This window comes from Panicum virgatum, chromosome 1N, assembly GCF_016808335.1.
Source record: "Panicum virgatum strain AP13 chromosome 1N, P.virgatum_v5, whole genome shotgun sequence".
Taxonomy (NCBI): domain Eukaryota; kingdom Viridiplantae; phylum Streptophyta; class Magnoliopsida; order Poales; family Poaceae; genus Panicum; species Panicum virgatum.
The window spans coordinates 4637267-4661292 of record NC_053145.1 but is presented as its reverse complement, the minus strand read 5'-3'; the positions used below and the strand labels follow the sequence as shown (position 1 = coordinate 4661292).

At 43.9% G+C, this 24026-nt stretch overlaps 1 protein-coding gene across 1 annotated transcript in view; it reads left to right on the top strand.

The window, feature by feature from the left end:
- Positions 1-21752, top strand: part of LOC120654730 (BEACH domain-containing protein B-like) — a 42985-nt gene extending 21233 nt beyond the window's left edge. Inside the window, 29 exon segments of the mRNA XM_039932350.1 lie at positions 96-251; positions 360-401; positions 493-697; positions 700-836; positions 983-1156; positions 1824-1984; positions 2488-2797; positions 2889-3294; positions 3393-3714; positions 3999-4187; positions 4568-4808; positions 10193-10396; positions 10468-10689; positions 10772-10948; positions 11045-11157; positions 13468-13923; positions 14004-14214; positions 14446-14667; positions 14757-15227; positions 15321-15623; positions 15711-16163; positions 16247-16293; positions 16400-16493; positions 16683-16889; positions 18663-18788; positions 18880-19248; positions 19332-19563; positions 19952-20702; positions 21328-21752. Of these exon segments, the coding sequence (XP_039788284.1) occupies positions 96-251; positions 360-401; positions 493-697; positions 700-836; positions 983-1156; positions 1824-1984; positions 2488-2797; positions 2889-3294; positions 3393-3714; positions 3999-4187; positions 4568-4808; positions 10193-10396; positions 10468-10689; positions 10772-10948; positions 11045-11157; positions 13468-13923; positions 14004-14214; positions 14446-14667; positions 14757-15227; positions 15321-15623; positions 15711-16163; positions 16247-16293; positions 16400-16493; positions 16683-16889; positions 18663-18788; positions 18880-19248; positions 19332-19563; positions 19952-20649 (6948 nt within the window). The 3' untranslated portion in view covers positions 20650-20702; positions 21328-21752.
- Positions 21753-24026: the final 2274 nt, after the last annotated feature.

The window sequence follows — 24026 nt, the reverse complement described above, 5'->3', positions numbered from 1 at the left end:
AACAGGGCAATTAGTCTGAATATCGGTCTCTCCACTCTTTATTCGTGCTATTATTTTCTTGACGTGAGTTTAAAATCCTGGTTTGTCTTATCCAGGCTGCCTTCAGATTGCTGGTCGGTGCAGGTTATCAAACATTGCAAAGCTTGCTGCTGGACTTCTGTAAATGGATTCCAAGTCCTAAACTCCTGGATGCCCTACTTGACATGCTTGTTGATGGTGCATTTGACATAAATGAAAAAACAACAATAAAGGTGCGGAATGTCATGATTTTACCTGATTTGCTTCATTCAATTTTATCCCCTTGTATTTTGTCCTGTTATCTGATATTTGTTACTTGATTTTGCTCTTTCTTTCATCAGAATGAAGATGTGATTATGCTATTACTAAATGTTCTGCAAAAGGTCCGCCTCCCTCCCTCCCTATGTGTGCACGCACTGTTTATACTTTTCTTTATATATATGTATATGTAAATTGGTGATTTCCAATTGGCAGAGCAGCACTTCACTCCAGCATTATGGGCTTATGGTCTTACAACAGTTGCTCAAGGGGTCCATTACAAATAGAACTTCTTGTTTCAGAGCAGGGCTGCTTAGTTTCCTTCTTGATTGGTTTTCAGTAGAGGAAGGGGATGACATTGTAATCAAAATTGCGGAGCTAATTCAGATCATTGGTGGACACAGTATTTGTGGAAAGGATATTCGAAATTTTTTGCCCTCCTGCGTGATGAGGAGATTATTGCAAAGCAGAAGCACAGTTCATTGCTTTTGACAAGTGTTAGTCACATGCTCAAGGAAAAGGGGCCTGAAGCTTTCTTTGAGTTTAGCGGTCATGATTCTGTGAGTTGTGTTGATTTTATTTTACTATAAGCCATTTTGGTAGTATTTTCTTTCTGATAATTCTGAAATGACCAATTTGTTCATTATATTTTTCTGTCTTATTTTGCATCACTTTGTATGATTCCATGTACTTTCATCACCAACAGGGCATTGAAATAAAATCACCAGTTCAATGGCCTTACAACAAAGGTTTATCTTTTTGCTGCTGGCTAAGGGTGGAAAGTTTCCCTGAGAAGGGTATGATGGGCCTTTTCTCCTTCTTCACTGAAAATGGAAAAGGATGTTTAGCTATGCTTGGGAAAAATGCTCTAATCTATGAGGTAATTTTTGCCTCATGCCTACGCTCACTTTTTATTCTATTTTGCTATAGCTCCTCTTGCATCAACTATGGTTTATCCTCAGCCCAAAAAATCTTTTGTCTAGTGGAAACTGTTTCTAATGCAAACAACTACCCCCTCCATTCCAAATTCTTAGTTGTTTTTTACTTTTCTAAATACATAGATTTTGCTATGCATCTAGACATAATATAAAAGCCAAAACGACCAATAATTTGGGACGGAGGGAGTAGAAGATTAATTTGATTGTCAGCTTGCAAGTGGCAACTGAATTGGGTGAAATTCAACAGCGTCTTGCTGGTATTCTCATGACAGTCCTTGTTGAGTTAAGCAACTGATTTGAAGAAATGTCCTTCATTCCACTGACTAATCTATGAAAATGTAATGCTTACGTGAGATCAATATGTTTCTAACACAAACATGATTGTGTTTGGCGCTTCTTTTAGATGCTATGCTTCTATTGGCTAATCCTAGTTATGTAGCAGTGTTAGCAATACAATTATTTCCAGGCATTTTTCGAAACCTTTCTTTGCCACGGTTGCACATGTATGCATATATTGGCATAAACTCTCTGCATGACCTAAACTGTCAAGTAAATGGAATCTTGATCTTGGCATTAACATATATCAAATTACCTCCCCACACTCTGCAGTCTGTCAGTCCAAAGCATCAGTGTGTTTTGTTACCTCTGAGCCTCCCTACGAAGCAGTGGAAATTCCTTTGTGTTACTCATACAATTGGGAGAACCTTCTCTGGAGGTAGCCAGCTGAGATGCTATGTAGATGGTGATCTAGTATCAAGTGAAAAGTGCAGGTAAGTCAAATTCTCACATTTTTGCTACATGATTTGCGTTCTGGGGTTCAATTGTATTTCAATTATCAGAAAGTGTATTCCGGTTATCAGGACTAGGTATTTACCAATAATCTTCAATACTTTCATGTCCACTAATCACAATAGCTGTCGTCTTTCTCAGTACATAGGAGTGTTAGGCATGTGTTGGAGGTGGAATATTGGACATTAACAACTCAGAGTAATAAAATCTGTTTGCAACACCATATTTGAGATGGACTGCTGCTACTAACAGTCTCAAGATTGTAAATCTCTGTTAGTTCTCATGGTCATACAAGAATGGTATTACTGCTAATTATCTCAAACATTCAAGAAGGAAAAAAACTAATAAGTACATGACCAAATAGCAGAAAAATTAGTTGTTGCATATCTTATGAACTCATTTGGTAGGCTTAATAAGTTTGGTATGTTTGTGATATCCCTAACCTATTAATAGTTTCCTCTGATCATTCTTTTGCTACTTTCAGGTATGCAAAAGTAAATGAAGTAATGACTCGCTGCAGTGTTGGTACAGAATTGATACCCATTGGTGAAGAACCTTCTTCTCTTAGCTTTGAGAGCACCTTTGCTTTTACTGGTCAAATGGGCCCAGTTTATGCATTTTCAGATGCTCTCTCTCCTGAACAAATAAGGGGCATTTATAACCTAGGACCAAGTTACATGTACTCTTTCCTTGGCGATCAAAACTTGCTTACAAATGATGACTCACTGTACAAGGGAATATTTGATGCAAGGGATGGCATTTCATCAAAAATGATTTTTGGCTTGAACGCACAGGTTTGAGGCGACATCTAAGCATCATGTACTATTTTTTCCAACACAATGCTGGAATTAGGTGTTTAAATATTATCCTTTCCATTCTCTCCAGGCTAGTAACAATAGGGCTTTGTTTAATGTGTCATCTGTATTGGATGGTCTTGACAAGAGTAAGTTTGAGGCAACCACTATGGGTGGGACAAAGTTATGTGCTAGGCGCCTGCTGCAAGAAATAATTTATTGTGTTGGTGGTGTATCTGTATTTTTCCCTCTTTTGATCCACTTCGATGATGCTGCGGTTCAGAATGGAGAGTCAGTCGCCCATGATGAATTGGCTGGTCAAGTTATTGAGCTTGTTGCTTCTGTTCTAGATGGAAATATAGCAAATCAGCAACAGATGCATCTTCTTTCTGGATTCTCTATTTTGGGTTTCTTGTTCCAATCTGTTTCACCACAGCTATTGAATTTCAAGACTCTTTCAGCATCGAAGTACATGTTTACTGTTTTGAAGAATTCTGGTGTTCTCTCTCTCTCTCTCTCTCTCTCTGCTTATCTGCTTATATATTTTCCTATTTGTTTGGAAGGGTGTATATAAGTAGCTTATCTGCTTTTTCAGGCATGTCAGAGATTCTATTGAAAGATGCTCTTTCACAATTTTACTTGAATCCACATATCTGGGCATATGCGACCTATGAAGTACAGAGAGAACATTATTTGTTTCTGATACAATACTTCGAAGCTGATGGGAAGTTTTTACCAATATTATGTGGGCTCCCCAGGATCATTGATGTTGTTCGGCAGTTCTATTCAGAAAAGATAGATTCTAGGTCTTCTAAGCCTTTGCTGGTTAGCAAAAAGGTGATCGGAGAGAGACCAAGCATGGAACTAATTCGCAAGATCCGACTTCTCCTGTTGAGTCTCGCAGAAATGAGCTTAAAGTAAAGTACTTCAAACCGTTCATCACAGATGCTCATGTGTTTTCTCTCCATAAGCACTCCTAATTGCAACATGCCCTCACTTTGACCTCGAACTAAACATTTACCCTCCTTTTTTCAACTTCGCCCATTGCCCTGCCTTTACTAAGTAAATTCATCGTTGCCCCTGCCTTCATTTTAAATGCTGCTCTATACACAATGCTGAATCTTCTTTCATTAGATTGCATATGCTAACATTTCTATGCATATTATTACGAGGTTAATCGGTAATACACTTATCTTGATAGGCTAAAGGTTTCTCAACATGATATCAGAGCTCTTGTTTCCTTTCTTGAAAGAAGTCAAGATGTTGCATGCATTGAGGATATACTTCATATGATTATCCGTGCCCTTTCGCATAACTCACTTCTACCATCTTTCTTGGAGCAAGTAAATTCACTTGGTGGTTGTTATATTTTCATCAATCTTCTTAAGAGGTAATGTTCTTTGATTTACATACAGATTATTAGATAGAAGCAAACAAAGCTCTCTCATCTAAAGTGTGCTTTGACACTGTATATTGTGAAATTAATCTTGATCTCACTTTGACAAGGTGCTTATGCTCTTGTTGTTACTAACTCGGACTGATGAAATTGCTATTCTTTAAGACTTGTGTTTTTCGAAAACGAACTCTGTCTCCAACTGCCCTTGACTAGTGTTTTAAAAAGGGCCTATGTCAGGTGGACAATATTTTGCTTTTTACTTTCTGTCATTCATGGGCATAGATGCAAGTGCAGAACTTTTTGTCTGTTCTCTCTGTATTGTACTTTTCAGTTAATAAATGAGGTTGGGATTATTTATATCATTTGTTTGGCAGGGAATTTGAGCCAATCCGTTTATTGGGGCTTCAACTTCTTGGAAAACTTTTGGTTGGAGTTCCATCTGAGAAAAAAGGACCAAAAATTTTTGGCCTTCCTGTAGGACGAGGGAAAGGAACAACAGCAGCACCTCAACTGTTTTTCTATTCAATATCTGAAAGACTATTCAAATTTCCACTTTCAGATCATTTATGTGCTAGTCTTTTTGATGTTCTTCTTGGTGGAGCCAGTCCTAAACAGGTAATTTGACAAAACTCCTTAGTAACTAGTAAGGGTAGTGCTAGAGGATAATTTCCATTGTATATCTCCAAACCCTAGAAGGGTGGGCAATATAGTAGTCTGTACATGGGCCTCTAGATGGGCCTAACACATATACACCAACCCCCCCCCGCAGTCTGAACTACCGGCGCAGCGGAGTTTAAGATTGGAGAACAAAGAAAGCACACACAGGGACAACACCCCCCCGCAGCCACAACTAGCCACCTGCTACATTGAGGCTGGAGCGAAACTCCGAGAAAGTCGAGGAGGGGAGACCCTTGGTGAAGAAGTCGGCAAATGGGAGGTGGTCGGGACATGGAGGACCCAAACATCGCCGATAGCAATCCGGTCGCGAACGAAGTGCAAGTCGATCTCCACATGCTTCGTCCACTGATGCTGAACGGGGTTGGTGGAGAGATACACGGCGCTGACGTTGTCGCAGTAGACGAGCGTGCTCTTGGCGAGCGGGCTATGGAGCTCCGCCAAGAGCTGTCGAAGCCAGGATGCCTCCGCCACGCCGTTAGTGACAGCACGGTACTCCGCCTCGGCACTGTAGTGGGAGACAACCGGCTGACGCTTGGACGACCAGGAGACAAGGTTGCCGCCCAGTAAGACGGCATAGCCGGAGGTGGAGCGGCGAGTGTCCGGACAGCCAGCCCAGTCAGCGTCGGTGTAGACAACCAGCTCAGCAGAGGGAGACCGGTGAGGAACCAGGCCGAAATCAACAGTGCCACGGACGTAGCGGAGGAGACGCTTCAGCGCAGCAAGATGTGACTCCCGGGGATTATGCATATGAAGACAGACCTGCTGAACAGCATATGTGAGGCCTGGTGAAAGTGAGATATTGTAAGGCTCCAACAAGACTCCGGTAGGCAGTAGGGTTAGCCACGGGATCACCCAGAGCAGCAGACAGCTTCGCCTGAGTGTCGACAGGAGTGGAGCATGGCTTGCAATCAGTCATCCCAGCCCGCTCCAGAATATCAAGTGCATACTGCCGCTGGCGAGGCTTAACAGTAACACCCAAGAAGTGATGGAGCTGACGAAGATTCTTCATAGCAAACTCCTGGTGCAGAGAGGAGATGATGCGCTGAAGCAACTGCTGACTGGAGGCTGTGAGCACAATGTCATCAACATAGAGCAGCAGGTAGGCAGTTTCATCCCCACGGCGGTAGATGGACAGAGAAGTGTCAGACTTGGCCTCGGTGAACCCCAATGTTAGCAAGAACGTGGTGAAACGAGAATACCAAGCTCGAGGAGCCTGCTTCAGACTATAGAGAGACTTGTTGAGCCGGCAGACCATGTCCGGACGACTGGAGTCCACAAATCCCGCTGGCTGAGTACAGTAGACTATCTCTGATAGAGTGCCATGGAGAAAAGCATTCTTCACATCCAGCTGGTGCACAGGCCAAGAGAGAGAGAGAGAGCGAGCGAGAGGACCGTGCGCACTGTAGCAGGCTTCACCACTGGACTGAAGGTCTCATCATAGTTCACACTAGGCCGCTGGGTGATACCCCGGAGAACCCAGCGAGCCTTGTAGCGATCCAGTGTGCCGTCAGCCCGACGCTTATGCGTCCAGATCCACTTGCCAGTGATCACATTGCAACCAGACGGACGCTGCACGAGGTCCCACGTCTGGTTGGCAAGAAGAGCCGCGCACTCCTCTTCCATCGCGCGACACCAGTGAGGATCCGCCAAGGGGTCGTGGACAGAGGAGGGTACTGGAGAGATCCACGTCTCTCCCTCGGTGACGGAGAGAGTCGCGGGCTGAGAAGCCATCCGCCGAGTCACCATGGGATGAATATGACCAGGGTCCCGATAGATGACGGGCGGGTGGTACACCACCGGCTCGACACGAGAGCGAGACGGTGGTGGTGGCGGCGGCAACGGCTCCGGTGGAGGTGGTGGCGGCGACGCTGGAGCCTCCAGAGCCGGAGTCAGCGCCGGTGCCGGCACCGAACGACGCCGGTACACCTGCACCGGCTGAGCGTAGCGCGCAAGCGCAGGAGGAGGCACCGGGGCCGCGCGTGGCGCGACAGAGGGCACCGGGGCTGCGAGAGGCGCAGCAGAGATCACCGGACGCGGTGCCGGTGTACCAAGAAAATTTGCAGGAAAAGGACAGATAGACAAAGGTGGCTGAACCACCGGCGAAAACAGGGACTCCAACTCGGGGTCAGGGGAAGGTGTAGAGGTGGAGTAGGGGAAATCCGACTCGTCAAACACAACGTGTCGGGAGATGAGGAACCGGCGAGAGGTGAGGTCAAAAGCATCGGTACCCCTTGTGGTCAGGGGAGTAACCAAGAAATACACAACGAGTCGAGCGGGGCGCCAGCTTGTGAGGAGCAGTGACGGAGATGTTAGGATAACATGCACACCCGAAGACATGAAGGTGGTCGTAATGAGGAGGGGTACCGAAAAGATTGTGGTGTGGAGTGGGAGCAGGGAAAGCCGTGGACGGAAGGCGGTTGAGCAAGTAGGTGGCGGTCTGGAGACTCTCAGCCCAGAAGCGGGGAGGCAGAGAGGCCTGGATCAGAAGGGTGCGCATGTCGTCGTTCGTCGTGCGAATCATCCGCTCAGCCTTGCCGTTCTGGAGAGAGGTATACGGACAAGACATGTGCAGCTGAACACCCCGAGAGAGAAAGAAAGAACGGGAGGTGGTGTTGTCGAACTCACGTTCGTTGTCACACTGGACGGCCTTATTGGTGAGGCCGAACTGAGTGGACACCTAGGCAAAGAAGTGGAGGAGGGTGGGAAATTTCTCAGACTTGGCGCGCAAAGGAAAGGTCCAAGAGTAATGAGAAAAATCACCAACCACCACTAGATAGTATTTATAATTAGAAATGCTTGGTACAGGAGAAGTCCACAGGTCATAGTGAACAAGATCAAAAGCATGCGAAGAAGAAAAAGAAAGTCTAACATGACGACCAAGCTGGCACGCATGACAAAGGTGCTCAGCAGGAGCCTTAGTACAAGGAACATCGGTACTACGACTAAATTGAGCCAAAACGTCGCGGCCGGGGTGACAAGCCGGCAGTGCCAGGTGGTGGAAGACGGTGTCGCGGCAAAAGCAGCAGACGAAGAAGTCGAAGGCGGAGCAGCGGAAGCAGGAAGACGAAGGGTGTAAAGAGGCCTCGAGCTGTCACGTCGGAGGAGCGGACTCCGGGAAGCCGAATCGTTCACAGTAAGATCAGATGAGTCAAATTCGATGGAACAAGAATTGTTAGCAGTAAACTGACGAATGGAAAGAAGATTATGAATCATCTGAGGAGCAACAAGAACATTAGAAAGACGGAAAGAACCATGAGCAGAACCCACGACGGTGACAGGAAGACAAGATCCATCGCCAACCATGATGGAGGAAGGACAAGAGGGATGTGGGGGTCGGACAGAAGAGAGGATACCGACATCAAGGGTGGTGTGGAAGAAGGCACCCGAGTCGGCGATCCACTCGGTACTGACCGGCGGTGTCAGTCCCATGGTGCTGAAGGACTGCGCCAGCGCGGCTTGGTCCCACCCCTCATGCCAGGTCGGTGGCTTGCTGGGCTAAGCGGGTGGAGTCCAGGACGGCGCGAACAGGGGAGCAGTACTGGTGAACATGGCCGCCGGCTGTGGGCGAGAGCCCCCCTGACCCTGGAACGGTCACATCGAGATGCGCCCTGATCATGGGTTGCTGAAGGATGGCTAGGGCGTACCTCCAGGGCAGGAGCGGGAGCTGGAGCCGGAGTCGGCGTGCCCCGACGGCCCCCACCAGAACCACCACCGGTACCAGCACCACCAGAAGTAGGGCCACCAGTACCACCATTACCACGTCCTCCCCGCCAACGACGTCCACCACGGCACTCCCCCCCAGCCCCGGGCTGTCCGGTGGGAGGGCTGTCCGGTGGGAGGAGCACCAAGGAGGGAGGTGGTTGTCGAGGTAGGGGAAGCCGGTGTAGCAGCCACGAGCGCGGTGGAGGAGGGCGAGGACGAGCCGGTCGCGGGACCCCTGGTGATCTCCTCGAGGACGAGCTCGTCCCGGATCTGCAAGGAGGGGAAGGGCCTCTGGCGGGTGATCCATGTCCGCAGGTGGTCATAGGTGGAGTTGAGACCCTGCAGGACATTGAGCACCAAGACCCGGTCGGGCACCGGGCACCCGAGGTCGTGAAGAGCATCAGCCATGCCCTTCATCCTTCTGCAGTACTCACCAACGGAGAGGTCCCCCTGCTCGAAGGTGCGGAAGGTGGCGTTGCCGAGGAACTGCCCCTCGAGCGCCAGCCAGGCCTGTCGCGCGGTGCCGCCGTGAGTCCTGACGATGTCCTGCAGATCTAGGGAGATGGTCCCAAAGATCTAGGACATGGCGACGCTGTCGAGACGCAGCCACACCACGTCCCGCGCCTCGACCGGCGTGTCGAGGAGGACGTGGTCGTCGAGGGCGTAGCGGCGGAGGGCGAGGACCTGGTCCCGCCAGCGCCCGTAGGAGGAGGACGGAGACCAGGGCCTTGATGTTCTGGACGCCGGCGGCCTGAAGGTGGAGCTGGGCGACCATGGGATCGGTCGAGTCGAGCCGGGGTCCAGAACCCGAGGGCGGAGCCTGGTAGGAGGAAGAGGCGGCGTGCTCGGCGAAGGGGACGACGGGCTGCTGGCCGGAGGAGAGGAGGATGTAGTGCTCCGCCTCGGCGACCCAGCGGGCAAGAGCGTCGGCCGCGGAGCGCTCGCACTCCCAGGCGATGGCAGCCGCCGCAGCCTCGGACTTGGCGGCGAGGAGGGCCGCGGCGAGAGCAGCGTCGGCTGGAGTAGCACCGGCGACGAGAGGTGCCGTTCCGCGGAAGGCAGAGGCGGCCGCGCCTCCCGCGCCAGCGCCCATGGCAGCGGCGGCGACGGCGGCCGCACCCCCCGTGCCCAGACCGAGAGGAGCGGCGGGGGCGGGCAGAGACGGCGGCGGATCCGCGCCCGCAGGGGCAGGCAGAGGCGGCGACGGCGGCGGCCGGGTGGAGCTCGCCCCCCGCGGCGGCGACCATGGCCGGCGCGGCCGCAGCAGCCGCAAGGGTAGCGGCGGGCCCCCAGGGGCGGCGCGCGCCTGCAGCGGCCGCAGCAGCAGGAGAGGAGAGGGGAGGGGGCGCTGGCGGCCGGCCGGCCATGGAGGCGGCGGCGGCGGCTGGAGAGAGGGAGAGAGAGAGAGGCTAAACCTAAGCTAATACCATGCTAGAGGATAATTTCCATTGTATATCTCCAAACCCTAGAAGGGTGGGCAATATAGGAGTCTGTACATATGCCTCGAGATGGGCCTAACACATATACACCAACAGGTAGTACTATGTATCCTCTTATCTGACTTCCAATGTTAACTGAAACCCTCAATAAATTAACTGGCACATCTATTTTCTGTCCAGGTTTTACAGAAACGTGCCCAATCTGATGCTTTAAAAGATAAAAGCAGTACTTCAGCGAGTTTGGCTCCCTTTTTTGTCCCTCAGATTCTGGTCTGCATTTTTAAATATATTCAATCTTGTCAAGATGCTTCAGCACGCACAAAGATTTTAAGTGATCTTCTTGATTTGCTGGATTCAAACCCTTCGAATGTTGAATCTCTTATGGTACTTTCTAATACTATTTCATTAGGTCATTAGAAACCAGTTTTTTGTTGCTCACAAAACTGATTTGTCAGGAATATGGTTGGAGCTCTTGGCTCGAGACATCTGTGAAGCTTGATGTATTTAGGAACTACAAATCAAATTCTGTAGCCATGGGTAACGATTTGGAGACCAATGAGCTGATTCTTGTGAGGAACATGTATTCACTGGTCCTCTCCTATTGCATATTCTCTGTGAAAGGAGGCTGGCATCAACTGGAAGATACAATAAATTTCCTTCTACTGAAAATTGAGCAGGTTGAAATTATGTCATAGCATCTTTATACCCTCTTTTCATTCTAGTGACATTTCTTATTGGTTAATTGTTTTTAATCTACAGGGACAGTTACCAAACTCTTATCTGCTACGAGACATTTTTGAAGATCTCATTGGAAGCCTTCTTGAGACCTCTTCTGAAGAAAATGTTTTCAATTCACAGCCATGCCGTGATAACATCTTGTATCTTTTGAACCTTAGTCATGAACTGTTTGTTGACCAAATAGGGATCAAACTCTTGGTATGGCTGAGCAATTCTTTGTAACAAACTGAAAATATTTTTTTTTGTGTGTGGGTATTGTCCTCATTCACTCATCTAACCCCTTCTCTTTTGCAGTTTCCTTCGCCTGACATGTCTGCACAGTTGTCATCTGATGACTCTGTGAAAGAGGACATTAACTCGGCAGTTTTGGAAATTATAAACATCGAGAGCAATGACCTACTTACAAGGTAATATAACGGTTCTGTAGCCACACACAGAATGCCCCTTCCTTTGATTGTACATCTAGGTTTGTCCTAAGTCAACCTTTTTTAACTTGGACTATTAATATCTAAAGTTTCATTGGATTGACATAGTTCCATCATTATGAAAACTACTTTTATTATACATAACTCTCTTTTTACTTAAGATAATGTTTTATTGCTAGTCAAAAAATGACTTTCAAGACAAATCTACTGGACCTATATTTGTGATAGGAGAAAGTATCAAGTATAATGCTGAGGAATGTATTTCTAACAGTTAATGTCTATATGCTGGAAATCATGTGCCAAAACTCCTGGTGTATGTGCCATTGAATAACTCCCCACTCCGGAATCTAATGTCACACTCCTGTAATATACTATCAATTTGCATAATGAATCCCTTTCATGCCATCAGATTCAGTTTAACCATCAAGTAGAGGTTTGAAAGGCAATTTTGTTCCTCTTCATATTCTCATGAATAAGAAATTGAAAGGTTATTTGTGGTAGGGCCCTGGTTTGTTTTTGGCTTAAATGGTAGAAGGTTGGGTTTGAAGACAACCAGTAAATGGAAACCATGACTTTCTCGTATAAAATCTATGAATGCGGGGCATGAATGCATTTTACACCCTACAACAACAACAACAACAACATAGCCTTTTTTCCCAAGCAAGTTGGGGTAGGCTAGAGATGAAACCCGAAAGAAATAAGTTCAAGGTTCAGGCACATTGATAGCTAGTCTCCAAGCGCTCCTATCCAAAGCTATCTCTTTAGAGATATTCCAATCCTTAAGGTCTCTCTTAACCGACTCATCCCACGTCATTTTAGGACTACCTCTACCCCTCTTTACATTATCGACCCGCTCAATAACCCCATTACACACCGGCGCCTCAGGAGGCCTTCGTTGGACATGTCCAAACCATCTCAGCCGATGCTGGGTAAGTTTCTCATCAATTGGTGCCACCCCGACCCTATCCCGAATAACTTCGTTCCGGACTCTATCCCTCCTTGTGTGCCCGCAAAACCACCGCAACATCCGCATCTCTGCTACACTCAGTTGCTGGACATGTCGCCTTTTTGTAGGCCAACATTCAGCACCGTATAACATCGCCGGACGAATTGCTGTCCTATAGAATTTGTCTTTTAGCTTTTGTGGCACCCTCTTGTCACAAAGGATGCCAGAAGCTTGCCGCCATTTCAACCAGCCAGCTGAAATTCTATGCCTAACATCTTCATCAATGTCGCCATCCTTTTGTAGCACAGATCCTAAATACCGAAAAGTATCCTTCTGGACCACCACTTACCCATCTAGACTAACGTCTCCCCCCTCATGCCTAGTCGCGCTGAAATCGCACATCATGTACTCGGTCTTGGTCCTACTAAGTCTGAACCCTTTCGACTCTAACGTGCGTCTCCACAGCTCTAACTTCCTATTAACCCCTGCCCTACTCGTCAACTAGCACCACATCATCAGCAAAGAGCATACACCAAGGGATCTCACCTTGTATATCCCTTGTGACCTCATCCATCACTAAAGCAAATAAATAAGGGCTCAATGCTGACCCCTGGTGTAGGCCTATGTTAATAGGAAAGTCAGTGGTGTTGCCATCACATGTCCGGACAAACGTCGTCGCATCCTTGTACATATCCTTAATGAGGGTAATGTACTTAGTTGAGACTTTGTGCTTCTCCAAGGCCCACCACATGACATTTCTCAGTACATTTCTCGGTAATGCATTTTACACCCTACATGATGTTTAAATTGATGGAGCTGGCATGGGGGGAATTGGTTTGCTTAAATGACTGAATATAAGGTAGAGCAAGTTCTGCATTGGCTCGCTTCGGATAGGGGGTGTAATTCAGTTGCAGGCATCATTCAGGAATTATTCAGTAGCAATTAGCATTGGGAAACAAAACACTTATTTGGGGGGTGGGTTGCATCTAGTATTAATTGTTGCAGAACCACTAACTATAACATGGGTAATGTAAGGTGATATACGTTTGGTTTTCTCAAACACATTAATTGATGTAATTAGGTAGGGTAGTGATTGCTGTAGCAATACCAGTCCAACTGTCTTTGCTACTGGACTTTCGGAACAGTTTAGCATGATGGAAGTTAACTCTCATTGTTTTTTTATTTGAAGTCAGCTGTGTTGCTAGTTTAAGCAGTTTGATATTACCATGCTGACCTGTAGTTCATTTTATATTCTTTCCACTGTTTGGTTTCTGGGTCATATAGAGTAGTACTTATGAGCATTTTGTTTTTACCTGTAGTAAATATGCCAATTTACATTTTTGCAGTCTTCCTTGGAGTAATACATTTTTTGTCAATGGAGAACTGTTGAGCGATGATTGGTGGAGTTTTTTTGACAAGATATGGACACTTCTGTGCTATCTGAATGACAAAGGACAGACCAGATTAACACCAAAAAGTTCAAATGCAGCTGGCCCGTCTATTGGACAAAGGGCACGTGGATTGGTAGAATCCCTCAATATCCCGGCTGCAGAAATGGCTGCTGTAGTTGTAACGGGAGGCATCAGTAGCGCATTAGGTGGAAAGACCAACAAAATTGCTGACAAAGCTATGATGCTAAGAGGGGAGAGATTCCCAAGAATTATGTTCCACCTTATCATTATGTATCTCTGCAAAGCTGGCTTAGAAAACGCATCCAAGTGTGTTCAGCAATTTATATCATTACTCCCTAGTCTCATCTCTGAAGATGATCAGTGCAAAAACAGACTGCATTTTTTAATTTGGTAGGATTCATGCTCCTAGTTATATATAATCATTCCCTGGATGTTAGTTAATTTGACAGTTTAGTAACTTATTACTGCAGGTCTTTAGTAAGGGTAAGATCTCAGTATGGGGAACTTGATGATGGTGCACGTTTCCAAGTTATGTCACACTTGATTCTTGAAACTGTGATATATGGGAAGCCTATTCTTACAACTAGTGCGTCTGGCAGAGATGATTCTACTGAAGCAGGTGTCAATAAGGAGGCTGGGTTCATCCTTAGTCATGTACAAAAGGACCGGGTTCTTGCTGCGGTTTGTCCTTGTCTTTCATGTTTAGTTCTATGCAGAAGCTGTTTTGTGCTTCTCAGAAAATTCTCAAGCATTTAACAGATATTTTAGCTCTCAAACTGTGCAATTTTACATATGCTTTATTTTAGCTGGAGGGAGAATTTTTATTGTGCCCTGAAGGCTGTTTTATTGTTCAGTTTGCAAACAGTTCTGAAACAAAACTGTTGCTGAAAAATCATGTTTTCTGCTACCCAGGCTACTGATGAAGTGAAGTACAGGAAGGATGCAAAGTTTGATCGCATGAAGCTGCTCCAGGAACTACATTCTAAACTTGATGAACGCTCAATTCAAGATGTCGAACAACTGCAAAGTTTTGAGGATGATATACAATTTGCAAAGACTGCTGCCATTTCTGCGGACGACAGTAGGAAAGCAGCTTTCCAGCTGGCGTTTGAAGAGGATCAGCAAATTGTTGCAGTAAGTTGTGACCGGTCTCATTTTTGCCAAACATGCTGTTATTTAGTATTTTTAAGATTCCATACAAACTGATTTTTATTTCATAACAGGACAAATGGATTCATATTCTCCGTGCTTTGAGTGACGAGAGGGGGCCATGGTCTGCTGCTCCTTTTCCAAATAATATTGTGACATACTGGAAACTTGACAAGACCGAAGATAAATGGCGGCGCAGACTCAAGCTCAAGCGTAACTATAAGTTTGACGAACGACTTTGTCAACCATCATCCACCAAATCTAGTAATGAGAATGTTGTCCCATCTGTTGATCCATCTGTTAGTACCAAGATACCGGAAAAATTGAAGCACTTACTTTTGAAAGGAGTACGGAGAATTACAGGGGACATCAATTCTGAATCATATGAGGATAACAATGATACGAGTGATTCTCCCCAGACTATCCCACCAGAGCACCACCCTGTTAGTGATACTGTAGATTCTGCAGATTCCTCTGATTATCATGCTATTGTTCAAAATAGAAAAGAAAGTTCATCAACCAGTGGAGATAACGATTATATTGAGGTAAACAGGTCCAGTATGTACTTGCAGAATGGGTGTATTTATTTGCTGTTCTTTCCTCACTCAGTTTCCTTGTATCATTTCCCAAATTCCCAGGTACTATCATCAGTTCACTGTGTTCTTGTAACCCCCAAAAGAAAACTAGCTGGGCAATTGACTATCACACGAAACGCCCTACATTTTTCTTTTGAATTTCTGGTTGAAGGCACTGGTGGATCATCTGTTTTCAATAGATTTCAAGATAAAAATGATTCAGACTCCAAGAATGAGACGGGAGGTCTGGAAAAACCAAAGAGCAATCTTGATGGAGGACGAGGCAATGCTGCTGAATCTAGTGATACTCAGATAAAAAGTCAGTCTAATAAAATCAAACACCATAGAAGGTGGAAAATTACTAGGGTATGTCTCTTTTCTCTCATTTTCTGCGACTTTGTGTTGGTTGTACGGGCTAGTTACATATTTAACTCATTTTTTCCTCGTTGACAGATAAAAGCAGTTCATTGGACACGCTACCTACTACAGTATACTGCTACCGAGATATTCTTTGATGATGGAAATGCACCAGTATTTCTGAATTTTGCCTCCCAAAATGATGCTAAAAGTGTTGGGTCTCTCTTAGTTTCCCTGAGAAATGATGCTTTGTTCCCCAAAGGAACTAGCAGAGATAAGAACAGTTTGATTTCCTTTGTTGACAGAAAGGTTGCCCTTGAAATGGCTGAGAGTGCTAGAGAAAGCTGGAGAAGGAGAGAAATAAGCAACTTTGAGTATCTTATGATTCTCAACACTCTTGCTGGCCGATCTTACAACGATTTAACTCAGTATCCTACATTTCCTTGGATATTGGCTGACTACTCCTCAGAAAAGCTTGATTTTAATAAATCATCAACTTTTAGGGACCTGACAAAACCAGTAGGTGCCTTGGATGCAAAGCGCTTTAAGGTAGGATCAGTTCCTATTGAGTACTGTCACTTGAAGTTGCCGATTCTTCTGATAATTTTGAATAAACTATATTTAATATGCAGGCTTTTGAAGATAGATATCTTAATTTTGTTGATCCTGATATACCAAGGTTTGATAAATTTCATTGTATTCCTTCAAACATTTTTCATGTGCGCCATCTTGCCAAGTTGCCATAGGCTCTTATTAAGCAAACTTTGCATTCCTTTTTGTTGCAGTTTTTATTATGGATCCCACTACTCTAGCATGGGAATTGTTCTTTATTACCTTTTGAGGCTTGAGCCTTTTACTGCTCTGCACCGCAATCTTCAGGTTCATCCGTTATTCTTGACTCCCTGCCCTGCCTTCATATGTTTTTTTTTTGCTTTTGTTCTTAAATCTTTACTATCGTGAAATTTTTGATTTCGTACAAATAAAAGAGGTTTTGAATTTTTTCCTATTATGGCTTATTTTATCGTCATGGTTCCAAAAACACCAACACGTTTTATGTATTCTGTACAGGGTGGTAAGTTTGACCATGCGGATCGTCTATTTCAGAGCATTGAAAGCACATACAGGAACTGCCTATCAAATACAAGTGATGTCAAAGAGCTTGTTCCTGAATTTTTTTACATGCCTGAGTTTCTTGAAAATTCAAATTCATATCACCTAGGCATAAAGCAGGATGGTGAACCTTTAGGTGATGTCGGTCTCCCTCCGTGGGCAAAGGTAATACATTATTAGTATTAATATTTCTCTCGCTTAGCCCTGCAAATGGGTTGACAACCAAACTATACCCATACCAATCCATTCTCATAAGGGAAATTAATATCACCCACTCCACTCCAAACCACCACCACCTAGCCCAAATATTTCAGCTCATAATGTAACAAACTATTAGCCAAACTATGGTTACAACCCAATAAGAACCTATTTCCCAAAAAAATTTATAGTGTAGATCTTGCTACACTGTTTCGCATAGAGTAGCTGCCAGTGATACCGAGTCATCTCTAAAAATTTTCAATCAATTTTGATAAAATTTTATAGTGTGAACGCGAGGTTTTATTTCCAGGATCTGGCTCTTTACATGGGACCCATGTGTAGGTCGAGTCACACTACATTGCACAGTAGCTGCCAGTCATACTGAGTAATCTCCAACAAATTTCGGCCAATTTTGATAAAATTTTATAGTGTGAACACGAGGTTTTATTTCCAGGATGCGTCTCTTTACGCGGGGCCCATGTGTAGGTCTAGCCACACTGTTTTGAACAAAGTAGCTGCTAGTTATACTGAGTCATCTCCAACAAATTTCGATCAGTTTCGATAAAATTTTATAGTGTGAACACGAGGTTTTATTTTCAGAATCCGGCTCTTGTCGTGGGGGCCCACCTGTAATTCTAGTCACACTGCTTTGTACAGAGTAGCTGCTAGTCATACTGAGTCATCTCCAACAAATTTCAGTTAATTTCGATAAAATCTTAAAGTGTGAACGCCAGGTTTTATTTCTAGTTTTCGGCTATTGATGTGGGACCCACGTGTAATTATAGCCACACTGCTTTGCACAGAGTAGCTGCTAGTCGTACTGAGTCATTTTCAATAAATTTCAGTCAGTTTCAATAAAATTTTATAGTGTGGACGTGAGGTTTTATTTCTAGGGTCCGACTCTTAATACGGAACCGACATTTATATACAGTCATACTGTTTTGCACAAAGTATCCATTTCAGCCCACTCCAACCCACTCCAACCCATATTTATATAGAACCTGCTTCGCCCCACCCCATGATCTAAAACAACCCATTTTAACCCACCCAAACACACTCCATATCAAAACCCAACCTATTAAACTCATTTCAACCAAACCCATTTACAGGGCTACTCTCGCTCATGGAGCAATCCAGTACTAAGCACTGTTATAGTTTTATCATACTCTGCTAATGCTCAATCATATTGTAACAGTCCTGTAGTTGTGTCATATAACTACATCACCACATTCAGTTATGAAAACTGTGCTGAATCTAAAATAATGAACTTTTCTTGGTGTGTAGTGAATTTGCATGATTATTTCAGCTCGGATGTGAATGTAGATCTATTCTGCATGAAATCAAATATCATTATGCATCATACTGTCCTAAATTTTAGCAGAAGATTTACACAATGGTCTTTAATTACATTGCATATAGTCTCATACTTTCATGTGTTGTATGTTACCCATTGAATTTGCTAGTGGGAGATTGCCATGTTTGCATTGTAGTGCAATCTTTGATTTTTCATGGTATCCAACAACTAACGCTGCTGATATTTTATCTTAATATAAATATAAAAGTTATAGATGAACATGATTAGATAATTATTTTCTGAGGAACCTACTTGTGTGACCAGTTAATTTTTCAATAAGATGCTATTCTATCATCTGAAATATACAAAATTCTAGCCTCGCAATTTGCATCATATCATCGAAATGAAGTATGTCTTGTTGGTTAATTTTCGTGTGATGCGTATAGGGCTCCCCAGAAGAATTTATTTATATCAATAGAGAAGCCCTTGAAAGTGAATATGTAAGCTCTAATTTGCATCACTGGATTGATCTCATATTTGGTTATAAGCAGCGTGGCAAGCCTGCAGTCGAGGTACATATATTATATGTCAAAAACTTATCGCCAATGGGTTCTCAGTTCTCATGCTTTAGCTTGCTAATTTTCTATCTATCATTTGGAGCAGGCAGCGAACATATTTTATTATTTAACATATGAGGGTGCAGTTGATTTGGAGAACATGGATGATATGTTGCAAAAGTCTGCTATTGAGGACCAAATTGCAAATTTTGGACAGACACCAATTCAAATTTTCCGGAAGAAACACCCAAGAAGAGGTCCTCCTATACCAATTGCGCATCCGCTATATTTTGCACCACAGTCAATAACAGTGACTTCTGTTCTCCCTGCCACAATCACCCCTTCATCTGTTTTATTCATTGGCTTGTTGGACGCAAACATTATCTTGGTGAATGAGGGGCTCATACTTTCTGTAAAGCTTTGGCTAACAACACAGTTGCAGTCTGGTGGAAACTTTACATTTTCTGGATCACTGGTATCTTTCTAATTGCACAAATGTCAAGGGTGGCATTGTTTTGTTTTGTTTACTTCTTTTCACCTTGTGTTCTTTTCTTGTAGGAACCTTTCTTTGCAATTGGTTCTGATGTGATTTCTCCTAGGAAAATTGGCACTTCCTTGGCTGAAAATGTTGAGTTTGGAAGACAATGCTTAGCAGCTGTCCAAATTCATGGTGAAAATTACTTAATTTTGGGTGGTAATTGGGAGAATAGTTTCCAGATCATTTCTCTAAGCGATGGAAAAATTGTTCAGAGCATCCGGCAACATAAAGATGTAGTTAGTTGTGTGGCAGGTAACATTTATAAATTAAATTCCTAGAAGCTCTTTAAGCAGTTGTAGTAGCATAGTATTATTAGTGTTAGGAGTTAGCAATTCCTCAGTGTTATGGGGATACATTCAAAGAAGGCTTCCAAACCATTTATCTTATTCAAGTTTTCGCACTGTTAGGAAACCAAGTATATTGAACATAACTTTTAAACCTGTAAAATAAACTATACTTTTAAATATATTGCATTAGCCACGTAGTCAATATTGCTTAGACTTATGTGCCTTTTCAAATTCACTACATGCTTTCCTCTGTAGGCTTTAACATATGGAACAGTTTTTGTGCTCAATAAATTTTGTGTGTCATCTTTCTTTCCATTTTTATCTTTAACACATGGCAACATAATTTTGGGCAGTTTCATCTGATGGAAGTGTAATTGCCACTGGAAGTTACGACACAACTGTTATGATCTGGTATGCATTTCGAGGAAGATCAAATGATAAACGATCAAGGAATGCAAATTATGATCTATCAACTAAGGATCATGTCATCATTGAAAGCCCTTCCCATATATTATGTGGTCATGATGATATTATCACATGCTTATTTGTCAGCACGGAATTAGATATTGTTATCAGTGGGTCAAAGGACGGAACTTGTATGTTCCATACACTCCGTGAGGGGACATATGTGCGATCTATTCGACATCCTTCAGGTGCTGGCTTGTCAAATCTAGTAACATCACAGCATGGTAGGCTAGTGATATACTCTGATAGTGACCTTTCGTTGCATATGTATTCCATAAATGGAAAGCATATTGCTTCGTCTGAATCCAATAGTCGTCTCAATTGCATGGAGCTAAGTTGCTGTGGTGAGTTTATGGTATGTGCTGGTGATCATGGTCAAATCGTACTGCGCTCTATGCATTCCCTTGATGTTGTTTGGAGGTACGAGGGAGCTGGGAAGACAATAACTTCTTTAGTTGTGACTCCTGAGGAGTGCTTCGTGGCAGGAACCAAGGATGGTAGCTTGATTGTATTTTCAATAGAAAACCCTTTGCTTCGTAAAAGCACCATGCAACGGCACAAGGCAAAACCTTCTATTGGTGGTTAGTGGTATAGATGAAAACAATACCAGAACTCCTTGCTGCATGTTTCAAATGAGAGGTGAGTCATTATCTGATCTGTGTACCTTTTACCACTTTCCTTTTTTTTCCTCACCACATCTTTTCTGTAGCTCATTGATTTTGCAGAATGTTCAAAATGAATAGTTATTCAATTACCCATAACACATTCCATCTTTTCAGCCTTTGAAGGGAAGAAAATTATTTACTGCTCTAAACATTAACTTCAATGCTTACTACAGTTGGCCTTTGGCTATGTTTGGTTATTTGTGTTTATAACTACTTGCTGTAGTTGGACAACATTTAGCTAGTTCAAATGAATAAATGTTTTATTGGAGAGAAATACAGTTGACTGTAGCTGGGCCATTTTTTTCCCTCTTTCTAGGATTCAGTTCATGGTAACAAGTGTAGGTTGAACTACGTGTTCTGAGTTCTGACTATATTCAAATCTAGCGACTTGCAAAATGCTTGACTACAGGATATAATATATAAACTTTGATGTCTGACGTTTGCCAACAACACTTCTTTTTATTTCTATCCTATCAGCTACTGCATCAGCGTTTGTGACCAAGAGCTTTCCTGTAGTGCATCTGTTTTTTTTCGACGTAACTGTATTTCCCTCATGTTTTTTGCTAGGAATATTGATGAATTGTTTTAAAACTCTGCAGGTTATCTCATTGGCAACAATTGTAAAAGACAAGAGTCTATAACTCCTGTACAAATGTACATATGGCATCAGATTGAGTTAGCATTGTGCAAATTGCGTGCCGCGATCACAATCAAAAGGCAGATATTCTTCTAACCGTGAAATGCATACAATGAAAATGCAATAGATTTACGTCGTTCCATGCTCAAGACAAAGGATGGGACCTTCATATGATACACTTGAGATTGTAGGGTGGTAGGTGGTACCGTGGTGCATTTGAGTGTAATATAACCTTTTTTTGGGGGGTATTTTTGCTAGGAAGAGTGAGCAACAATTTTCCCGGATAGAATTTCTAGGTAAATAGGTGGCCACTGACCTGTACAAATAACTTCACATTGTACATGGAACTGATGGAAGTTTATTAGAAAAGTCATGTAGCTTTCGTAAGATGCTCCTGTACAAATCGATCACTGCGAGTACTCCACGCGTGACTGGGAGTAATTTCGAACGTTTGACCACTAATTAGGAGTATTAAATGTGGATAATTGATAAAAACTATTTCATAACCCTCAGGTGTAATTGCGAGACGAATCTTTTAAGTTTAATTTGACTGATTAGACAATATCTACAGTAAACAACCTCTAATGATGAATTAATTAGCGTCTCATGATTCAGTCCATCTATGTAATTAGTTTTATAATTAGATCATGTTCAGTTCTTCTAATCTTTGATTGAAAACTGATACAGTGAATTTCGTCCAAAATTATACAATATCTAAACACACCCTTAGTACTCCCTCCTCTAACTCCCTCTGTCAGTACATGATTAAATTTAGTTGAAAAGAATAGGAGTCAAATAATTTCAAATTGGATTAAATTTATATAAAATTTATATATATTTATGTCTTCAAATAGATTTACTATGAAATATAGTATATGATTAATGATACTTATTTTGCAATATAAAATATTAATGCTATTTTATATAAATTTAGTCAAATTTAAAATTGTTTGATTTCTCGAGAAGTGAAAGTTGTCTTTCTTTCTTTTTTTGAACGGAGGAAGTAGTACTGGCTGGCACTGGCAGAGTGTTGTTGGGGGCCATAGACAACCATACCTCACGATGCCATTGGGTACCTGTTATCCACACCTAAACCCTTACCTGCACTGTTTGGATAGGGTATGGATTACTCAACTAAATATGGATATAGGTAGGGTATTATCAGGTAATACCCGTTTTACCTATATCCACACCCCTCAAAATAAATAGAAAACAGCAACCGGCATCTCGTATCGTCCCTCGCTCTTATCTTCAACATCCTGATTCCTTCCTCTCCCCCTCTCTCTCTAGCTTCGCATCCATCGCCCCCCCCCCAACTTTTTTTTTTATGCTAGATAGAGAATTTTCTCCCCATATAATGACTCAGCCAGGAGCAAATCTGATCCCCCTCCGTCTCTTTCTTTCTCCTTCTCTCTTGGCCACGATTGGAGTGCTGAAAATGGGAAATCGCAGCTGCAGTAAGCTCTTCCATGGTGGGAAGGTCGAGGAGGATTGCTGCAGATCCGGATGCGGCCGTCGGCTCGTCGACCTTGATGTCTGGTGTCTGCACACCGCCGAATTACAGCTACGCTGTCTACCCGTTGGGTAACCCGTACGCACAGTTCTTTTTCAGGGTGCACATTTTTTTTCGAGGACAATAACCCCCCCCCCCCCCCCCCCCCCCCCCCCGCATTTGGTAAAAAAAACCAGAACTGCAAAGTGCAAACTGCTAGTCCAAGTGCAGTCGTCGGTGGCTTGTTGACAGGTAATTCAGCCCACAAGCAAGAAAGCTCATGAAGCACAAACGGTGAAAATAACAGGAAAAAAACCATCAAGCCTATTCCAGCAAGTCGCGACTAGCGAATGACCCACCACCCGGCCTATAGATGCGGTTTTTTATTTTTCATTTTCGTTTTTTACAAAAAATATTTTTTCATTTTCGAAATTTATAGAAATATACCCCGTCCGTCCAGCTGTCGGGCGGCCGGCACCTGGTCGCCCCGCTGCCGGCGGCAGGGACTTATCTGTAAAAATTTTCATAAAAAAAATTACATTCCGGTCCCTGAAGGATCGGTCGCCCGGCAGCCGGGCGGCCGGTCCAGGCTAGCTGGTTCTTCAATATTTTCAGAGGACGGGAAGAGCTCGTGTTTCATCTGCCTGCTGGTCTGATTGTGACAGGCTCACTGCTCTCTCTCTCCACCGAGCAAATCAGCACCTGCTCTCTTTTTTTCCACGCCAAGCACAGCAGAGCAATCAATTAGCAGCAGCTCTCTCCCTCATGCATGCATGCATGCATGCACACTCACGCACTGGCACATAGCACAAGCAGCAGCCAGAGCTACTCTTTAATGCCCCCAGTTATTTCTTTTTCCCCATCCACACCACCGCCAGCAGCCTGGGCTCCTGCTCCTCACGCCATGTGCCTCCTCTCAAGCCGCCGCCGCCACCTCTATTCCTCACTGTCACGATCAGACCAGCAGGCAGATGAAACACGAGCTCTTCCTGGACGGGAGAGAAGAGAGAGTGTGCATGAGTGAGAGAGAAGAGAGAGCTTTTGCCAGTGCGTGAGTGTGCATGCATGAGAGAGAAGAGAGAGAGAGTTGCTGCTGCTAATTGATTGCTCTGCTGTGCTTGGCGTGGAAAAAGGAGAGCAGGTGCTGATTTGCTCGGTGGAGAGAGAGA